The sequence below is a fragment of the Pseudorca crassidens genome, chromosome 13 (assembly GCF_039906515.1).
Source record: "Pseudorca crassidens isolate mPseCra1 chromosome 13, mPseCra1.hap1, whole genome shotgun sequence".
Taxonomy (NCBI): Eukaryota; Metazoa; Chordata; class Mammalia; order Artiodactyla; family Delphinidae; genus Pseudorca; species Pseudorca crassidens.
In genome coordinates, this window is record NC_090308.1 from 47,305,665 (window position 1) to 47,324,877 (window position 19,213).

The following is a 19,213-nucleotide window of genomic DNA, read 5'->3' on the forward strand; positions in this document are numbered from 1 at the left end:
GCCCTATCGCATCTGCCCTCTTAAGCTATGCTGTCTCTCATCAAGACAGTGATTAAAAGAACAGAAAATAAAAATTGAGAAGGTTAGTCATAAGCTCCTTTTTCCCCTTTATGGAAAAGGTTTTTAAGGGGCACTTCTAAAGTGCATGTGTGAGGGAGTTGGAAGGCCTTCATTTGCCAGCTCTGAGACAGCCCAGCTGTTTACAAAATGCCTCCCGAGGGTCTGCCCTGCCCGGGCCACTTTACGAGGCAGGCAGGGCCTGATGTGTAGCTGCTGGTGTGCTCTGCAGATGGCACGCGTGCTTCACGCTGGTTTCTGCGGGGGATTAGTCAGTTCCTCCAGACAGCTGTTCCACGTGCCTGAAGATATTTGCACATCAGGTTTTATGTTCCCCACAGGCCACAGCCAGGCCGCATCTTGATTATGGAAGTGTGGGCAGTGTTCAGAAGCGTGTGCCAATCACAGGTATTTTAGGACTGTGGGTGACCATTGTTTCTCAGCACAGTTGTGAGGTTCCCATGCGAGGCACACGGAAATGTCTGTCGCCCCCCTGAGTGGATGAGCTGGCATTTCCCCCGGGCACCAGCAGAGCTGGAATTGGGACCTGGGTTAAACTGCGCCTCCTCTGTTCCTTTCCTCCTCCCTGCCCCACTGGACTGTAAGCAGCAGCCCCGTGTCGGGGAGAAGGTCAAGACCAGACCCAAAACCTAGGGGGGTGGTCCTCGGCCGACAGCGTTCTGGAGGTCGCTAGAAGTCCTTTGGTATCGTTCATTCTCTGCTACCTCTGCGTGTCCCCCAGTGACAGCAGCTAGATCTTCTTTAGTCACAAACTCTTGTTACGTTCTGTCCAATCAGGATCTCTGAGCAATGACAAAATTAGTTATTTGAGCGCCTTTCAAAGTGAAAGGGCTTTGCTAGGAGCTGCAGATAGAAAGAAGCCAAAGACTGCACAGGGGCAGGCAGCAAGCCTGGGGTAGAACCAGATTTGAAACCCAGCCCTACCATCCACCAGCTCTGGGGCCTTGGGCAAGTTACTTAACGTTTCCACACCTCAGCTTGCTTATCTGTAAAGTGCAAATATACTCTTCCTGCTTTGTGCTTTAATTTTTGCAAAGATTAAGTGAAACAGCACATGTAAATTGTTTGGCGCAGTGCCCAGCACGTAGCGACTGGTAAACGAAAAGGACTTTTGTTGTCATATCCTGGACAAGACTAAGTTCTTGGGGGATAAACAGATGGGAAAATGGGCTGTAGACACATGGAAAGGCTCAAACACCATTCTGGAAAGGGCGAGAGGGATCAAAGGTAATTCCCTGGTGGTCACATGTGCGTAATCACGAGGATAAAGTTGCCAACAACAGGAATGAGTGGGTTGGGAAGAAGGTCTTATTTTCAAAGAACGAGGGTGAATTTGGCTTGGGATTTGTCGAGCTTGAGGTGGCTGGAGCAGTATGTCCCAGCCTGGTGCCCAAGCCCAGAGAGGTCAGTCGGGGTGCCTTCACCTGCTGCCACTGCCATGGGGCCTCACCTCCCAGCCCTCCCCACCACGGCACCACCCTTCAGCTGACCGTGGCCTCTCACCTCCAAGCTGCCTGCACCCTCCCCTGAGGTCTGACCACAGCCCCTCCAGCCATCAGTTCCTCCAGAGCTCACACAGACCATGGGAGAATTCTTGACACTTTCTTCATGAGTTTTCAGGAGGCTCCGTGCTGACTAATGTTGATTTAAACATAACAAGCTCAGATAGACCTGGCTTATGTATCAGAATGGCTTGCTTTCGTGGACATTGATTACTTTTTTTTATTGAGCCATACTATACATACAATAAAATTAATAAGTCTGAAATGTACAACTCAGTGAACATACATATGTGCCCCTGAAACCAGCCACAGATGAAGACACAGACACTGCCAGCCCCCTAAGGACCTCCTCATCCCCTTCAACCAGTCACCACTCCACGTGGTAGCCACTGTCTCACCTCTATCACCGGAGATTCCTTTTTCCTGTAACTGAACTTCATATAAACAAATCATACAGTATTACTCTTTGGCGTCTAGTTTCTTTCTCATCAGGTCAGTGAGATTTATCCATGTTGCTGCACATAACAGTAGTTCTTTCCTTTTCATTGCTGAGTAGTATTCCATTGTACAGATAGATCCGTGTATCCATTCTACTGGTATTTCTAACTGAGGGTCTTTATGAATTTAGCTGCCGTGGTGGCGGTCATGTCCTCCTATCTCCTGGGTATGTTCCCTGCAGTGGAATTGTTGGTCTTAGGACAGGTCTGTGCCACCCAGCAGGTTTTGTGGCTGTATCTTTAAAGATAGAATACACAGTCACTGTGTTGTTTCCTGGTGGTGTACTTCCCTGTAGGCTGCTAAGGCAGCCTCCTGATGAGGCTGAGGAAGCTGTGGTTGGCAGTCAGGAAGCCCGAGTCTGAACTAGCTCCCACTTACAAGGTTGGTGTGTCCCCAGGCAAATCACTTAACCTTTTTCAGCCTCATTTTTTAGCATCTGTAAAATGGAGGTAATAAAAATAATAACCTCACATAATTAGTGTGAGAATTAAATGGGCTCTCTATAAAAGTTGTTGGAGGGTTGTGAAATATAAAAACCATTCTTATAACCTGAAGTTTTTGTGTTTGATGTAAATTTTCCTTGAAAGGGGTCTTTATTTTCTTACCTAAAAAAGATTTTTAAGGAAAAAGCTATCAGTGATCAGTAAAGAAAAATCAACCTTGTAAGAGAAAAAATATATTATTTCATTATTTTACAGCCAATTCTATTTATCTGGGCAGTCACCATTTCATACTACCTACATGCCCAAGGGCCCCTCTGACCACACAGCTGGGAGCCGGTGGTCTACTCACCATCTTCTCCAGCAGATTTGCCTTCTCTGTTGAGAACTGTCCCTGCCTTCTTGCCACTGTTGTTTTTAATCTTGTCAAGTCTAAACACCCATCACTGCTAATTAGCTGTGAGGCTTTGGACGAGTTACTTAACCTCTCTAAGCCTTTATTTCCTCCTCTGAAAACAGGGATAATAATAGTTACCTTCATCAGAGAATTGTTGTATACTTCCCTGAGAATATACATAAAACACTTAGCACAAAGCAGATGCTGAGCTGATAGTTGTATAATTTTAGTTAGTAGAGGTACCAATAGTAACATCACTACTGTTGATCCAGTGGAGTGATAGTACTGCGTGCGGGCTCCCTCTCTCCCTCCTTCCTTCCTTCCTTCCTTCCTTCTCTCCCTCCTCTGTCTCTGTGTCTGTCTCTCTGTCTCCACACACACACCCCTCTTGGCCTTTCCTGACCCCCTCCATAGGGTCTCCCACATGAAGGACCTGCCTATTTAACCCTTTCCTCTCCTGATTTGAATCATCACAAAGACAGGAACTTAGAGTTGCTCTGTATTTGGGGTTTTTTGTTTGTTTTAAGGTCTAAGTTAACGACAGGATCATTGTTGAGAAAGCAAATGTCAAGGCGATTTAATCTTTGGATCTTTGGAATGTATGTAAAAACAGGGGCATTTAGGACTTTGTATAAAACTTGCTGTAGGTTAAGGTTTGTGTATTAAATAAAAGAAAAACATATCTGTTCAAATGCTCCCAGTATTGAGGGTTTAAATTGAATAGATTATTATCTGGAGGAAAATTCACGTATAAATTTGACTGCAAAGAATTCATAATTGTTGCGGTTTTCATGTTAATTATTTCATGTTAAAATATTGTTACTGCATAAATTAACACATTCTTTCATGGAGAACATATTTTAGAAAGATTTGTTACTTTAATAACTTTGTGTATTAGAAATCCCAGATGCCTGTACTAATTAAATATAATCAGATTTTGGATTCAAAAAGCACAGTAGCCATTTAACACAAACAAGCAGGCAGCTAGGTTGAGAAACACAGTCAGGAAGAAGTGGATCCCTGTTTCTTTCAAATTTTGAATTTCACAATTCAGAACTGTGAATTCAATTCCTGTCCTTCCTTTGTATCGCAGTGACTGGGGATTATCAGACTCAGAACGCCAGCTTTCCAGCTCAAGGGCTCCTGCAGAATTATTAATCAGCCTCTTCTGAGGCCCCTGTAATCCGGTGGCAGATCAAGGCTGATCTCGCCATGAGATGCCCTCCCTCTGCCCCCGTCGGCACATGCGTTTCTTGTTCTCTGTCAACAACAGCACTGCAGTTCCCACACACTGTGCTGTGACCTGAACAGCAAATGTCAGGGGAGGAGGGGAAGAAACCCTTTTAATTATTGAATTTAATCTAATTCTTCCCATGCTAGAGAAGCAAATCATCCTTTGACGAAAAGCAGACCCCTTTCCAGTGCAGCCATTGTTTTAAGCGCTGAGCAGGAAGCTCTTCTGTTTGAACTGACCACGCCGCCGCCCGTGCCACGGTCAGGGGTGCTGGTCACGGGGGTGTCTGCTGAGAGCCCGGGGCTCCCCCGCAGAACGTCCTGCCCTCGGCCAGGTTCCAGCCCTCCTTCCTGCTGAGCGGAGGGCTGCATGCCTGAGCCGAGCCTGGTTCCAATCAAGCCTCCCCGATCCCGAGTTTGGTGCACCGCCGTCATGGGCGGAGAGGGCCTTCATTTGTATTCCACCGCGCACCCGGGCTTCCACCGGCTTTTCCGAGAGGGATGCTTTGTTTACATGCGCGGTCACAGCGGAGCCCCGGGGCCAGGTTAAGCGCAGGGGGGAGCGGGTCACACTGCCAGGGAGAGGCACGTGGGTGGTGCAGACCGTGTTATCCTCGGAGAAAGGACGTGTGGAAGCCAAAGACTAAAAGGAAAAGAAAATTCACCCCTTCCTCCCCCGCTCTTTCTTTTCAAATTAAAAGTGTTTGCACGGAGGAGGTGGACTCATTCCCTCCATCCGCATAGTCCGGCTGCCCCCTGACTCTGCTCCTGGGGGCCGGAGGGTGGGGGACAGATGGGCCTGCTGTAAGCCCTGGTCACTGAGAGCCGCTTGTCTGAATACCTTTCCCCTTTCTCTGAACCGGGCGGTCACGTTTTGTATTCCGTGTGGGTCTCTCTCTCCTTTGTGCTGCCTTGAGCAAAGCAATTGGGCAGTTGTTTCTGAGCGGTCAGAGCAAGTCCTTGGTCTGCGCACCCATGTTTCTTAGTAATCATCAAGAAGGAAGCAGATGGTCACCCTCTGTGATTTTAAAGTGTGTAAATAGGAGCTACATACTGCCAGCAAACATCAAAAATGTCACTTGGCTTCCTTGTCTTGCCTTGCTGGCAGAAGGAACTCCTGCATTTGTATCATCCTTATAATCAGGGACAGACAGTGCGAGTGAAAACTGTCCCATGTTTTGAAGGAGAGTGCACAGCAGCATGGGGCTGGTCTCCCCACGGGAGAGGCACGGGTGGGGGGGCGGGGGGGCCGGGGGAGTGGTGTGGAAAAGCAACCCAAAGTGGTTATTGTCTTCTGTACATCGTCTCTTCCTTCCATTCCTTCGTGACTCCCAACCAGACCCTCAGTGTGACCACCAGCTGTTCCCAAGCAGTATCTCCAACCCCAGTGCTTTTCCTTGCTGCCTAGCAGACTTTGTGACATGATGTCAGACTGACCCAGGCCCAGTGCCCCTCCTGGGGGTGACTGGATTCTGGAGGTGATTTCTGTGTTGAGCTAAACCCCAGACATCCGTTTTTCACTTCGCTCTGAATTCTCACCGCCCTGAACAGCAGCATACAGATGGTTCCAGAGCCCTACACGCAGCTTTCTTACCTTTTGTTCTGGATAAAAGATCGCAAGTGTGGTGTCCATCGTACTCACGCTATGAATCAGAGTTTTTGTTCTGCTTTTGCTGAAGGATAATTGGAATTATTCAGCACTTTGGTGTTTTAGAACAGCAAGCAGGGCTCCTCCTTTCCTCAATTCCACCCAAGATAGCAACTTCCACAAATACCGCCCCCCCCACACACACACACAGTTGGTACTTCAGACAGAGTCTTTTTTTTTTTACTTTTTTCTTTTTGGCCATACTGCGCAGCATGCGGGACCTTAGTTCCCCAACCAGGGATCGAACCCGTGCCCCCTGCAGTGGAAGCACAGAGTCTTAACCACTGGACCGCCAGGGAAGTCCCAGGCAAAGTCTTCCTGATGAGTCTTAGATCTCCTTCCTGAGAGCACAGGGACCAAACACCCATGATTTCAGGAGATGCTAGTTAATTTCATTCTTTACTTTTGTGTTGCAAGTGAGAGTTATCCTGGGTTGTCATTGGTCACCATTGGGGAGGAGGGTGATGGGGAAAAAAGGCAAGCAGCCCGAGCTCCTCCCCTCCCCTTCTGGCTCCCCCATAGATTTGTAGAAGAAATGTCACAGCCTGCTTTCTGTTCTCCTCCATGTAAGGCACTTCTGCCCCTCCACAGTTTACCTGCCTGCCTGTCCTTCCTCAACTGCAAGACTCCAGGACCAGTGCCTTGCCTCCAGCCTCATCCCCCATTCTCCCGGGTGCTGGGTTTGCTCCCCTCTGTCCTCTAGTTGTCCTGATTAGGCTTTTAATACCCGCTGATGGACCATCTACTCCTTCCTGTCTGGTCCTCGATTTGGGGCTCCCCTTGGGACTTGGCTCATCCCTCTCAGCCTGAATATTCCTTCCACGAATTCAGCCACACTAGACTTGGGATCCATGCCTGGCTCGTCAACCCTCGTGTTTGCAGCGTGTTCAGGCCCTGCCTCTGGTCCTGGGTTCTTGTCTTCCTTAGCCGAACGTGGTCCTCCTCCACCCACATCCCCAGGGGGGACAGCACTCCTCCCTACTCCCCACCTCCTTCCTTCTCAGACTGCCTGCTCGCCGTTATGCATTTCAGATGGAATATCATCTCAATCCATTGTACCATTTACTTTTCGTTTATTTTTTTTTAAAAACGTGGTGCTAAAACCTTATGAACCTAAAGTAGAAATTGCAACAGAGTGTGTCACCAGGAATAACTGGAAAACACACAGTTGTATTACTCCAGACATGTTTGGGAAATTCCAAAGTCATTCCTTTGGCCTAGTGTGAAAATTCTGAGTTTTGCTTTGCCAAGTTTGAAATCATTGTTTTTGTTTGAATAACCGCAAAGTTCCAGGTCAGATCAGCTTTACCTCCTTCACAGGATATCCTGCCCTAGTCCTGCCTTGTCACCCCTCCTTTCCCCCCCCCACCAATATAATCAGCTTCCTGTTATTGGCGTAGTTCATGGTTTCTTTTATTCTCCAGGATAACTTTAAAGTTGAAGTACTTCACATTATTTAATCCTGGATGTAATAATTTGCAGAGTTTGAGGCTTCATAACTGAAGAGGCTTCTGGATGGATGTGTGGTGCAGAAGAACAGTGTCTGTTGTTGATGTTAGTGCCTTTCCTCCTTGCAGATGCTGTGAGGGTACCGCTTGCGTTCTCTGTAGGGAGGACTTGGCTGCTTTTACGCTCTGCTGGCTTTGCCTTCTCCACCTTGGCCCAGGTTTTAGCCATAGGGGATATTTTCAGGGCTGTGGAATTGGCCTGGTCACCATGGAAAAAAAAAAAGAGAGAGAGAGAGAGAGAAAGGCTTGACAGTCCAGGAATCCAGGAAGAGCCAGTGATGTGAGCTACCCACCGCCCGCGCCCCCACCCCCACCCCAGGCCTCTCCTGGCCCCTTCCTGGAGCCCCAGGAAGAACCGAGGGTCACATTGCAGCGTTCTCATGTGGCCACCTCTACCCAAGCCCCCAGTCCCTGGGTACTTCCTCTTTCCCCTCTCTCCTGAGTCCTCTTGTTCCTAAAGCCACAATTTAAGCTTTCTGTTGGGTTTGCCTGTGAGCTCTGTCCCACAGCTGCCTGGAATGTCCTAGGGCAGGAGGTGACTCCCACTGTGCTGGGGACTCACTGGAAGCTGAGTAAGTTCTCAGTGATTGGTTGCTGAGTGCATTGGGTTTTCCTCATCCTCCTTCCCTCCCGTGAAGTTTGGAGAGCTTTGGCTGGCCTGATGCAACTCAGTGCCTTTGCATTAAGATCCAAATAAAATAATAGGTGGCATTTATTTAGGTATAATGAGGCGCCAGGTACTGTGCCGAGCCCTTTAAATTATTTATAATTCTCATCACAACCTCATGAGGTTATCATCATCCCCAGTTTACAGACAAGGAGACTGAGACTGAGGGGGCTTTTAAATGGTCACCCAACAAAGCCAGTGTGCGTACCCAGGTCTGCCTGCCACTGGAGCCCCTCTCCTAGATGACTGCCCTGGCCTCCCACAAATGGCCACGCCAGCCCAGCCCACAATTTGACGTCTTTGCATTGTCACAAAGAATATTCGGTCCCCGTTTCCTGGCTGACTTCCACACGCCTAGTCCAGGAGGCGGACCTGAGAGTGAAAGGCTCTGCAGCGTTCGTTTGAGCATTTGAAATGCTGCTGCCATCGCCTTAATGCACCAAGGTGCATAAAGTACTGTAAGTAACTGAAGCAAGTGAGAACTGTTTCTGTTTAAGGCAGAAGAAAGCAGATTGCCTGGCCCCTGGGGATAAAGGACCTTCATTAACTTGATTGGGACCTGGGGGTTGGGATGAGCCGTGCTGACCTAATGAATTTAGCTGGTTACCCTGTTTTCACTTAAAAACCAAGCCTTCAGTTAGACTGTCCTGGAGTGTGGTCAGAAGGATTTTCTTCCTGTAACTGTAAGGGTGAAAATAATTATTTGTTCCACAGCTGCATTGTGTCACTCTCTTCTTTGTTCCGTTTGATTAAATTTGTGTAAAGGAAGAGAATCTCTGTGGCCATCAGTGTTGAATAAATTGCTAGGTTGACCCTTTAGCCAATTAAAACATTTATTGAGCAGTTGCTGTTTAACCAGCCTTAGGCAAGGTACTGTGGAGAAGATCAGTATAAAACATGGTCTCCAACCTCAAGGGATTTGCATTCTATTTAAGGAAAGACGCAATAACTAGTAGAGAGACGTGTCAGAAACACGGACGTGGCAGTAGTGGCTGAGTGTTTGGGGTCTGGAGCCAGACTCCCTTGGCTCCAATCCCAGTTCCACCATTTACATGCATCCTCTGGCATATCGTTTTACCTCTGTTCAGTTTTCTCATCTGTAGAACAGGACCGTTATTGGTATCTGCCTCGTATGTGTAAAGCACTTAGCATGACGCCTGACACTTAGCAAGCACTCAATACATGTTTAGCTATTGTGGGAGCTACTATTGTCAAGCATTAAACTGTTGTTTATAGCACTGATTCCCAAGAGCACTGGTGAGAACGATGAAGGCTGGAGTAGTCACAGGTGACTTGATGAGGCAGGTGGGACTTGAGCTGAGCAGGCTTTAGCTAAGCAGGCGGAGGGAGAGATGACATTTAGGGTATGTTAATGTAGAAGAAGCAAGTTCACGGTTATGCGGAGTGCAGGGTACAGGTTACGGGAAAGCAAACTAGGCTAGAGTAACTGTGTTTGGGGCAGCAAGAACCAAAGTTGAATAGATATGTGGGTCCTAGAAAACTGGGTGGGGGATTTTGGCTTAATGCAGTAGGGAACGCACTGTATGGTTGCCGGGGAGGCAGGTGTGGACGTTAGGAAGCTGAGGTTTAAAAGGATTAATTGGAAAGACAATGAGCTGAAGGCAGGGCACCATGGCTGGAGGACCAGAGGGATGAGGTCCCAAATCAGGTTTTGGCAGAGAACTTAAACAGGAAAGGGAAAGTTTGAGAGACTCGTCAAAGAGGGAAACAAGAGGCCTTGTTGATGGATTGGATATTGGGTTTAAGGAGAGGGAGAAGTTCCAACCAGCTTTCAGGTTTTTCACCTTGAAGCCTGGCAGAGTAGGAATCTGACCCCCAGAAAAGGGATAGTAGAAAGGAACTCCATTTGCATCCTAGAATATTAAAGTGAGAATCAACTTTGTCAGTCATGTAGTAAAATTTTCCACCTACAAGAATTTCTTTTATAATAAACTGTCTTATTCATAGTAAAATGATTTAATGAAAAATAAATCTAGATTTGTAGTTGCCACCTTTGAGATAAAGGCAGGACATCCTAGAGGCTTTGTCCCTCAGACGTTTGCAAATTGAGAACCAAGACTTCAGATGAAAGACAGAGTCTGTCCAGTGTTTCCCGCCCAGTTCACACAGAGATGCCGGGCAGGGTTAGCCATGAGAGCGGGCACGTTCCCCCAGGGAATCAGCAGAGAGAAGGGTCTACAGCACTTAGGCCTCTAACACACTTGGAATTAGTGAGAGGGAGACTGAGGAAAAGCCTACAGCAGAGACAAGAGAAATGCTAGAAAGAAAGGAAAAGCATCAGGGAAGAATAAACTCAGAAAAGATCATTCATTTCTCGTAGAAATGTTTGAGGTTTACAAAGTGTTGGAGTATGCTAAGTAAGTTTCACTCCTTTGTTTCTGAGATGATTTGTACTACCCAAATGTGAAAAGTGTGCTAAATAGCACAAATGTGACTAGAGCCACAAGTTAAGTAAACATGATGACAGAAGTGACGATAGGCTCATCATCTACCCCAGGGGCCCCCAACCCCCAGACCGGTATCAGTCTGCGGCCTGTTAGGAACCAGACCGCACAGCAGGAGGTGAGCAGCGGGCGAGCGAGCGAAGCTTCATCTGCCGCTCCCCCATCGCTGGCGTTGCTGCCTGAACTATCCCCCCTCCCCCACCCCAGTCCGTGGAAACATTGTCTTCCACGAAACTGGTCCCTGGTGCCAAAAATGTTGGGGACCGCTGATCTACCTAATTGCTAATAGACACCCACAGGCCTTGAAATGTCATGATGCTTTTCAAGAGTTTTGAAAAGTCAAAATGCTTTTCACGTTCTGGCTCATCACAGATCATTCTCTAGGTAATAACGCGTTATTTCCATGTTTTAAAGACAAGGAGAGGGTGAGGTAGAGGATGCTCACAGGCCCCAGTGGCTCCCCACCAAACCCAGGTGGGATCCGGAGTCCTTAGTGTGACTTGAAGAACCCACAGAATCTGTGCTTGTAGCCCATTTTATTCTTCTTTATAGCACTGGTCGCTGTCTGACATATATAATGGCCATTCGTTTATCTCCTTCCCAAGCTAGCCTGCAGGCCCCCTGAGAGCAGGAGGTTGCATTCACTCTGGTAGCCCCAGCACTAAGGACCACGCCAGGCACATAGGAAACTCCAGAAATACTTACGGTAGGAAGAGAGAGAACAAAACCAGTCCAGCAGGGGTGGGATCTTTTGTTGTCTTGTGGACAAACTTTGATAACGGAATAAATCCACAGCTCTCTCCTTTCTCTTACTTAAAACATGGACGGTTGTTAACCTTACTCTAAAGAAGACCAGTGAGGTGGAATGATTGCTATCCAGTCACCTGCTTCCATCCCAGTCTGTTAAAAAAAAAAAAGGATTTTCCACTTTGTTTGGCTGTGAATGCTCCAAGGCCTCTGGCCACCTTGTCTTTCTGCGGCTCTTACCCCCCAGCTTCAGCCCCAGGCCCCTCAGAGAGCCAAGTCCAGGATTCCCACCACCTCAGACAGGTGCACTCAGACCCAAAGGGGCTCTGAACACCCTTCATCTGGCACTAAAATCAGGGTTTTTCCAGGTGTTTTTAAGTTTCATTAGTGTGTGACAGATGCTTTTCTACTGTAGTTGACAGTTGTCAAACACGTAGAAGCGCATCCAGATGGTTATAGACAGCGACCCTGGTCACTGGGGACAAGGCGAGGACTGGCCAGAGAGCAGGGAACTGACAATAAGCCCCATGAGGAACCGAGGTTGTTCAGCCGGAAGGGAAGGTCCGGTGGCCTACCAGCGTCCAGTCACTCATTCATTCAGCACCCCCTTACCTAGTGCCTTTTGTGCATGAGGCACTGGGCTCAATACTGGAGACATGGTGGCCATCCAGAAAGACACGCACCGGCCCCCGAGGGTATCTATGGAGAAAAACGCACTTCTGACAGCTCACACGCTTACTGCACTTAAATGGTAACAGCCGCAAAGAACCAGCCACTCTGGCAGTGCAGAGCTAGGGAAACTGCCCCAGTCTTAGTGCCCGGGCCAGGGTTCCCGTGCCAGAAGCACTTAGGCCAGGAACAAAGGAGAGCAGGAGTCAACCATGGGGCAGGAGTAGGGTGGGACTTGCGGCAAAGCCAACAGCCTGCCTGGAGGCCCTGCAGCAGGAAGGACGGTCAGAGGAGGTCATGGGGCCAGTGAGACAACAGAGGAGGTGAGGCTCCGGATAACAGGAGGAGGCTGGGGAGTAGGAAGGAGGGACCAGAGTGTGCATGTGGGCCCAAGTGGAAGGCAGTGCAGGAAGGAGGCAGGTGGCAGGGAGCAAGTGAGGACTGGAGTGCAGGTAGTGAGGATGAAGAGGGACAGACACCTTCAAGGGTGTGAAGTAGACTCAATGTGGACGACACTAAAGCAGCAGAGGCCAAAGATAACTCCATGAAGATCTGTCGAGCTCGTCTAGGTAGGCTCCGTGCTGCTTACCTGAGTGCACAGTGGAGAACCAGTAGACACGGCATCCAGAAGGAAGATTCTCAGCATTCTGGTGTCCTCACTTAGGCAGCTTCCAAGGCAGCACACACTGAAAAAGCAGCAGAATCGTGGGGAGGATACATTGTGGATATTGTGTTTGAGAGGCCCTGTGAGGTCCCAGTGGAGGCTCTGAGGAGGGAATTGGTTTTACGGGTCAGGAACTCAGGAGGGGAGGTCCTATCAGATGATACAAATGCAGGCATCACTGGAGTCAGGACAGTCGTTGAAGCCATGGGAGTAGAATCTCCCTGTTGGTCACAACGCTGATGCCCACTCGTTTCACATCTCCGGAGACTTTAGAGAAGCAGGCGTGAGGTATCTATAAGAAATGATTATTGAAAACACTGCTATGTTTACTCGACACAGAAAATGATTTAGCCTGAGGCTAGCTGGTCCTCTTGCTATTCTGGGAGGTAAGTGACCAAAGTACAAAGATAGTCTACCTGTAGAGTGGTTCCAGGACCTGGGCCCCAATGACAGCACCAAGTCAGGCTCTCAGCAATGAGTTAACCTTGGGAAGTTGGTAAAACCTGCAGACACTGCCTGGAAAACATCGGTGGAAAAGATGCTTTCAAGTCCATACATAAATACACATAGATTATGTGTGGCCTTTGTCTGTTGGCTTAACAGAATCCTAAACTGTTTAATTCAGTAAGAAATAAAAACTAGAGTGATGATAATTTCTGTATTGTTTAGTTCACCTAAACATTGAACGAGCACACTAAGAGTTTCCAGGTCCTTCATAGCCTGTGGTATCAGTGGCACAGACCATCATACCTGCATCGGCTGCTGTTGTTTCCTCCAGTGAAGTACAGAGGAGAGGAAATTGTTTCGGCATCTAATCCTGTTCCCAAACAAGAGAATTTCAGGAAGAGCAAATCAGCTAGTTACATGACAACACCAAGTTCATTGTGGTGTAGGTGTCCTGACGTTGTCCCCTTTTTTCTACAAATCCATACCAATTAGAACACAACTTTGATCCTGGCTTTATGCCTGCTGTGATATCTATGAAAAAATCTGAGGGAGGAGAACTTTATTTTGAAGGAAAAGGCAATGTTTACACCTAGGAGGTCCTTCCTTCCAGGCTTCTGAGGTTTCCTAACTTTACCCGAGGAGAGAGCCCATCCAGCCCCCAGCAGGGTGGTATCCTTGGCAACCTTAGGGATGCTGTTCTCAGAGACTGGGATTTGCAGTGTGCAACCGCATGGCCATTTGCAGAGACCCCTGCCCAAGCCCCAGGTGAACTCTCCCTGATGTGGAGCTGCATCTGTACCCTCAGGAGGGGGGAAACGAAAATGAGGGGAAATTGAGGTAATGAGATGAGTAGAAGAGTGAACACTGATTAGTTCTTCTCAGCTGAAACCTCACTTAATCACTAATAGCTTATCAGTGCTTTAACTGAACATTTTGTCTTCCTTGAAACTGTGAGTTATCTTTAGAGAACCTTCTTTTGTCAACAGTGGCTGCTATTTTGGGCCCAAAACAAAGGAGAAATCAGACAAAGACATTCTTCATTTTTTCCCCTCCAAAATGTATTAGGTGTAAATACATTGCTTATCTTAGAAAGAAAACTAGTGCAAAATAAATTTATGTAAGTACGCTCCTGCTCGCAAGTCAAAGCACATATCTACAAATGATTTCCTATCAGAGATCCATTACAGCCTTTGTTTCAACTTATATTTTGACGGTTTATATATTACAGTTCTTGTTGTAGATGATACAGTGAGAAAATAAGAAAGCAGGCTAGCACAACTGACTGATATATTGATAATTGCTTTTTTTTAATCTGAAATTATGAAATCTTCTCTCAGAAAATCCAAAATGACTTTATCCCAATTTTAAATAGTTTACTTTCAGCAACACTCACATCTTGAGCAACGTGGAGTGATTCCAAGAAGGGAAGAAAGGCTTTTTTTGCTTGTCATTTTATTTGCAGGATTTGTGTCTGCACAGTGGAGAAAAATGTTCTATTTGCTTCGGAGACAGACATAGATTTCCAGGCCATTTGGCTCAAGAGATGGTTTAAATAGGAATGAATTTAATATACCTTTAATTCTCTGAAATAAGAGAATTCCAGCTGAGGTTTGGTCCAGGGCAAAGTTGGCTCTCGACACTGAAGAAAATCTATCACATTAATCCCAGAGGCTCAGAGTCCAAAGCTGCGTGAACAGAATGCTGGAGGATAGGAAGTGTGAGAAGAATGCTTTGAAAGAAACTTTAAAAACAAAATGACTGTTCAGAGAATACCAGACCTTGCAACACTTAAGCAAAGATATAAGTAATTACGCTTGAGAAACGTAGCTAATTAAAAATAACTCGATGCATAAAAGGAAGAAAAACTATAGAATAACTTCTCTGTTCCAGTGTTAATGTGAGATGCAATGGAATAAAATAGTAGGATTTTTTTTTTAATTTCATTTCACGGGCATAGAAGAGATGGAGAGGAAAATTATATTGCCAGAAAATGCCAGGGTAGATTTGCTGAAGATGTTATCATGTACTGTATTTAAAACAAAAATCTAATTGCTGTAATTTATCCTAACCTCTGGTTATTAAAACACTGCTAATTCAAAGATTTTAATCATTTGCCAGTTTTACACATAATGGCTTTTCATAGAAGAGACTGTGAAAATTTCTCATTTTGTCAGCCTTTGTATGTTTTTTTTTAGGAGTTCCTAAGTAAAACTAACATGCTTTAAACATATAATTTTGTTTACATCACTAATAAAAATTGCCTGTTTAGTTTGTTCAATGAAATATCTGAAACTGCTTTATCATCGTTGAGCCTAACGTGTGAGAGTGCAGGCTGCTGAATCAATTTTAATTCCCCGTATATACATCTCGCTTCAGAAGAAGCAGGGTGGACCCCACCCTTCCTTTTTGATTAGAGAAAGGATTCTTTTAATCGGAGACATTTGAAAGAAAAGATTCTACTCACTTTGGCACAACATTTGCTTCTTCGTCTTGAGAAATCAGACTCATAAGACAGTCATTGAGATAAAACCACTGTTTAAAAACAAACATTAGATAGTACCCTGTCTGGCTGGTGGGAGAAAGGTAGGGAGGTAAGCAAGGGATCATACAGTGCAGAAGAAAAAGCTATCCCAGAATTAAAGGTGGCCACTATCAGGGGAAAGGGTGGAAGGAAGAAAGAGAGTGTACAGGGGAAGTAGACAGAGGCAAAGTCATTTCTCTGCTGTAGATGTAGGAGGCGTTGGGGAAATACAGCCCATCTCAGCATGACACCTGGGCGGCAGCAAATTGTCTCCACCCTGGGAGAAGCGTGGTGGCTTGATCTGGTTTTTATGTGCCTCAGTAAGAGCAGACTATGGTCTTACATACTAAAGGATTCTTGAGAGTAGCAGTGTGATTTAATTCTATGTGTATTTATTAAAATATAACTTTATCTGAAAGCAAAAGAAAAAATATATAGTTTCCTAAATCACAAGTTAGCCCTACCTCCAGACCAAACCTATGTCTTACAATAGGTTTGTAGATTCGAGTTCTAAAGGCCAGAACTTTAAGCGGCCTTGAAGCCCAGCCCTTTGATGGGACTTGTTTAAGGCTGCAGAGCCAGAAGCAGACCCCACAGCTGCTCAGTCCTAGTCTGTGTCCTGTCTCCCCTCCTTCCCATCCTCCTCTCTGAACCTGATCCCAGGAAAGCACTTCCACTTGCTCTTCCTTCCCAGCCCCACGCCCAGCGCCATGCTCTCTGCCTGACAAGTAACCGGGTGTTCTTCCTGCAGGTGCAAAGTTCCCCATTAAGTGGACAGCCCCCGAAGCAGCCCTGTACGGGAGGTTCACAATCAAGTCTGACGTGTGGTCTTTTGGAATCTTACTTACAGAGCTGGTCACCAAAGGAAGAGTTCCGTACCCAGGTAAGGGCAGGGCACAGCAGAAATGCGCCTGGGTGGATGCTCTCCCAGCACCATTTGGGGAACCTTCAACCTGTTTGCCTTCTAAACCCCATCCTCAGCTTTCTGCCAAGCATGAGTTTGAAGCACATGGACAGGTATTTAGCCAGAGAAAAGCAGAAGTGGGAGCCCCCGTGGTAGGTAGACAGGCAGCCACCGTGAGCCGTGTGCCAGGATTAATGCAATTAGTAGCTGGTGAATGCTTCAGCCCGCCCCAGTTCATGGGTTCTCTCCCCTCTCAGTAAGAGTGTGGGTCCCTGGCTCCCAGGGCAGAAGTGTCACTGGCAGAACCTCTGCCCAAATGGAGTTTGCGGACACTTCTGGGAAAGAGGAGAAAAGCCCTCACGGCTTTCTGATTACTCTGTAGCACTGACCCATGGAGTGAACCTGGCAGGAAGATGTCAGGACCTGCCCCCTCTGCAGGCCCCGCTCCAGATGGCCAGAGACAACAGAGGCACATGGGAAACACAACTTAGAAGCCACTCACTGCACGTGTCTTGGTTTTGTTTTTTGTGGGGTTTTTTGTTTGGTTGGGGTTTTTTTGGCGGGGGGCGGGGGGGGGTTGGCCATGCCATGCGCCTTGCAGGATCTCAATTCCCAGACCAGGAATTGAACCCGGGCCACTGTACTGAAAGCCCAGAATCCTAACCATTAGGCCACCAGGGAACTCCCTCACTGCACGTTTCTGAACAGTTAAAATATGCTCTACAAAAGCAAGTATAGTGTAAAGACATTGGAGACTCTTAAGCCCTGGAATTTTTCTGGATTATCAGAGTCATGCTCTCCAAAGAAACCACGGGTTTTAGGTTATTCTCGCTTGAATTCATTAATTTAGACAGATGGTGACATAAAGGATAATCGTGCCATTTTACCTCCACGCTTTAGTGGTTATAGCGCAGGGACGATCTGCTTTCTGAAATGTTAAGGACATATTTTTCAGTTACTGTTGAGTGCAGAAAGAACCTAGCTCCCCATCATTCCCTGCCTAAGAAAGGAGCTTTTAAAAATAAAAAAGCAGCGACAGAAACGATAGTGGAGATTAATGAGGAATTGAGGGCTCTTGCAAATCCTCAGTTTGTAATCGTATCTTTGCAGTCAGAGGAGCCGGCGAGGGCCGATTAATTTGTAATCCCTTTGTTCCCTTTTTATGATTGTTTCTGGTCATCTTGGGAGAATGCAGAGAAGTAAAGAAGATCTCTTTCTGGGTTGGTCGTAGCCTCAGGACTCCTAGGAGAGCCAGGGTGGCACAGAGGCAAAATTGACAAATTCCCTGTCTCTGAAGCACCAGCACTGGGCGGTTAGAGATGCGGGCGGAAGGCAGTTTTATTGATGCTGTGGCGACTGCTGCCCCCGGCACGCACCAAGTGGGCAGCTGCTCTGGGAATAGCCAGCTAGCAGGGCAGAAAGGGCCGCCCCGGAGGGGCCTGGAGCACAGCACGGGCATTGTTGAATTGCTCCTCAAGGGGGAGAATGTGCAGGTCTCGGGATTTTGAAGATGTGAAGGCACCTCTTTTTTTATTGTCTGAATTTTGAATGAATCTCTTCCTGAGTCCCCCAAGTTTCCAGCCACCCGATGTGTTAAATGCAGCTGTGGGGGAAGGTTAACGTTCTGCGTTTCTGTGAAGCCTTTCCTTCCAGGAAGACAAAGCTGCTTTTTGTTTCTCAGGGTCACACGCAGAAACCAAGACAAAGGGGAGAGGGGGGCGGCAGCCTCGGAGAAGGAAGGCAGGTGTGTGTTTCTGAGGGAGAGTCTTTTGTCACGTTTGGTTTGGGCATAAAGAAAGCGGCCTCACTTTACAACTTAGGCTGGGATTTCCATTCATTCGGTGTAGCGTCAGTAGGTGTGACCACGCCTGGCATTTTGCTCAACCTGGGAAATAAATATAAACAAGGCATTCACACTCTCAGCAAGCGTTGATGAGAACGGTCCTCAAGCAAGACGCTGTTTTAGTGGCTGGAGCTAGAACAGTGAGCAAAGGAATGAATCCAGTCCCTGCACTCATAGAGCTTGCAAGCCAGATGGATAAAGTGTGCATCAAATCCAGGAAGAAATCAGCCTTTCTTCTTACTTCTCTGTCATTAGAGGAAATCATCTTCGAGGGATGGAGTACTTGAACTCACCCACCGTGGGCCCCCAATCTTAATTCTGATAATGGGGGAGGGGCCCCTGATTCAGGTATCTGCATACAGCAGGTCCTGAGAAGAGCCTTTCACTCAGAATCCCGTGAGGATGGCAAAGGAGTTGGACAGGGGAACCAAGTCCGCTTTACTGCGCGGAGTTACATACTCTGAGCAACTGCTGACGTGCCGGGGGCTTTGATAGCCACCCTGATTCTGCGAGGGCGGCAGAGAGAAGGGGCCACGACTGGGAAGCTTCACAGAGAAGAAGGCACGTGGGGTTTCCCCCTCAAGTTGAGGAAGAGGGTCCCAGACAAGGACGGGCATGCGGAAGGGGGCCCGCTCAAGGAGCCTCAGGCTTAGTCTGCGGGGAAGGCCGTGAGGCAGGGGTACCCGGACCAGCAGCTGGAAAGCCTGGCCAGAGCCCGCCATGAGGGGCCTCGTGCTGCCACAGGGAGGCCTGGCCGGTCTGCAGTGGTGGCCAGGGGGCCGTGGCAGCGAGGGCATGATGGGAGCCACGGAAAGTTGTTCCCTGACCTGCCCCTCGCTGTGGACGCTGCTTGTTTTCGTTCTTTAACACAGCTGTAATCATATTTAATTGGCCTTCTGAATCTCACAGTACACTCTTCTTGAGGGATCCCTTTTACAGAGAGGGATTCCAATTATAGGATGATTACCTTAATGAAGAAGAG

The 19,213-nt window shown here is 47.4% G+C and overlaps 1 protein-coding gene across 5 annotated transcripts in view; it reads left to right on the forward strand.

The window, feature by feature from the left end:
- FYN (FYN proto-oncogene, Src family tyrosine kinase) overlaps window positions 1–19,213 on the forward strand; it is a 209,662-nt gene that overhangs the window by 181,916 nt on the left and 8,533 nt on the right. For all 5 annotated transcript variants that reach the window (XM_067702330.1, XM_067702327.1, XM_067702326.1 and 2 more), the window contains one exon: window positions 16,236–16,367. In XM_067702330.1, coding sequence (XP_067558431.1) covers window positions 16,236–16,367 — 132 coding nt within the window. The remainder of the gene's footprint in view (window positions 1–16,235; window positions 16,368–19,213) is intronic.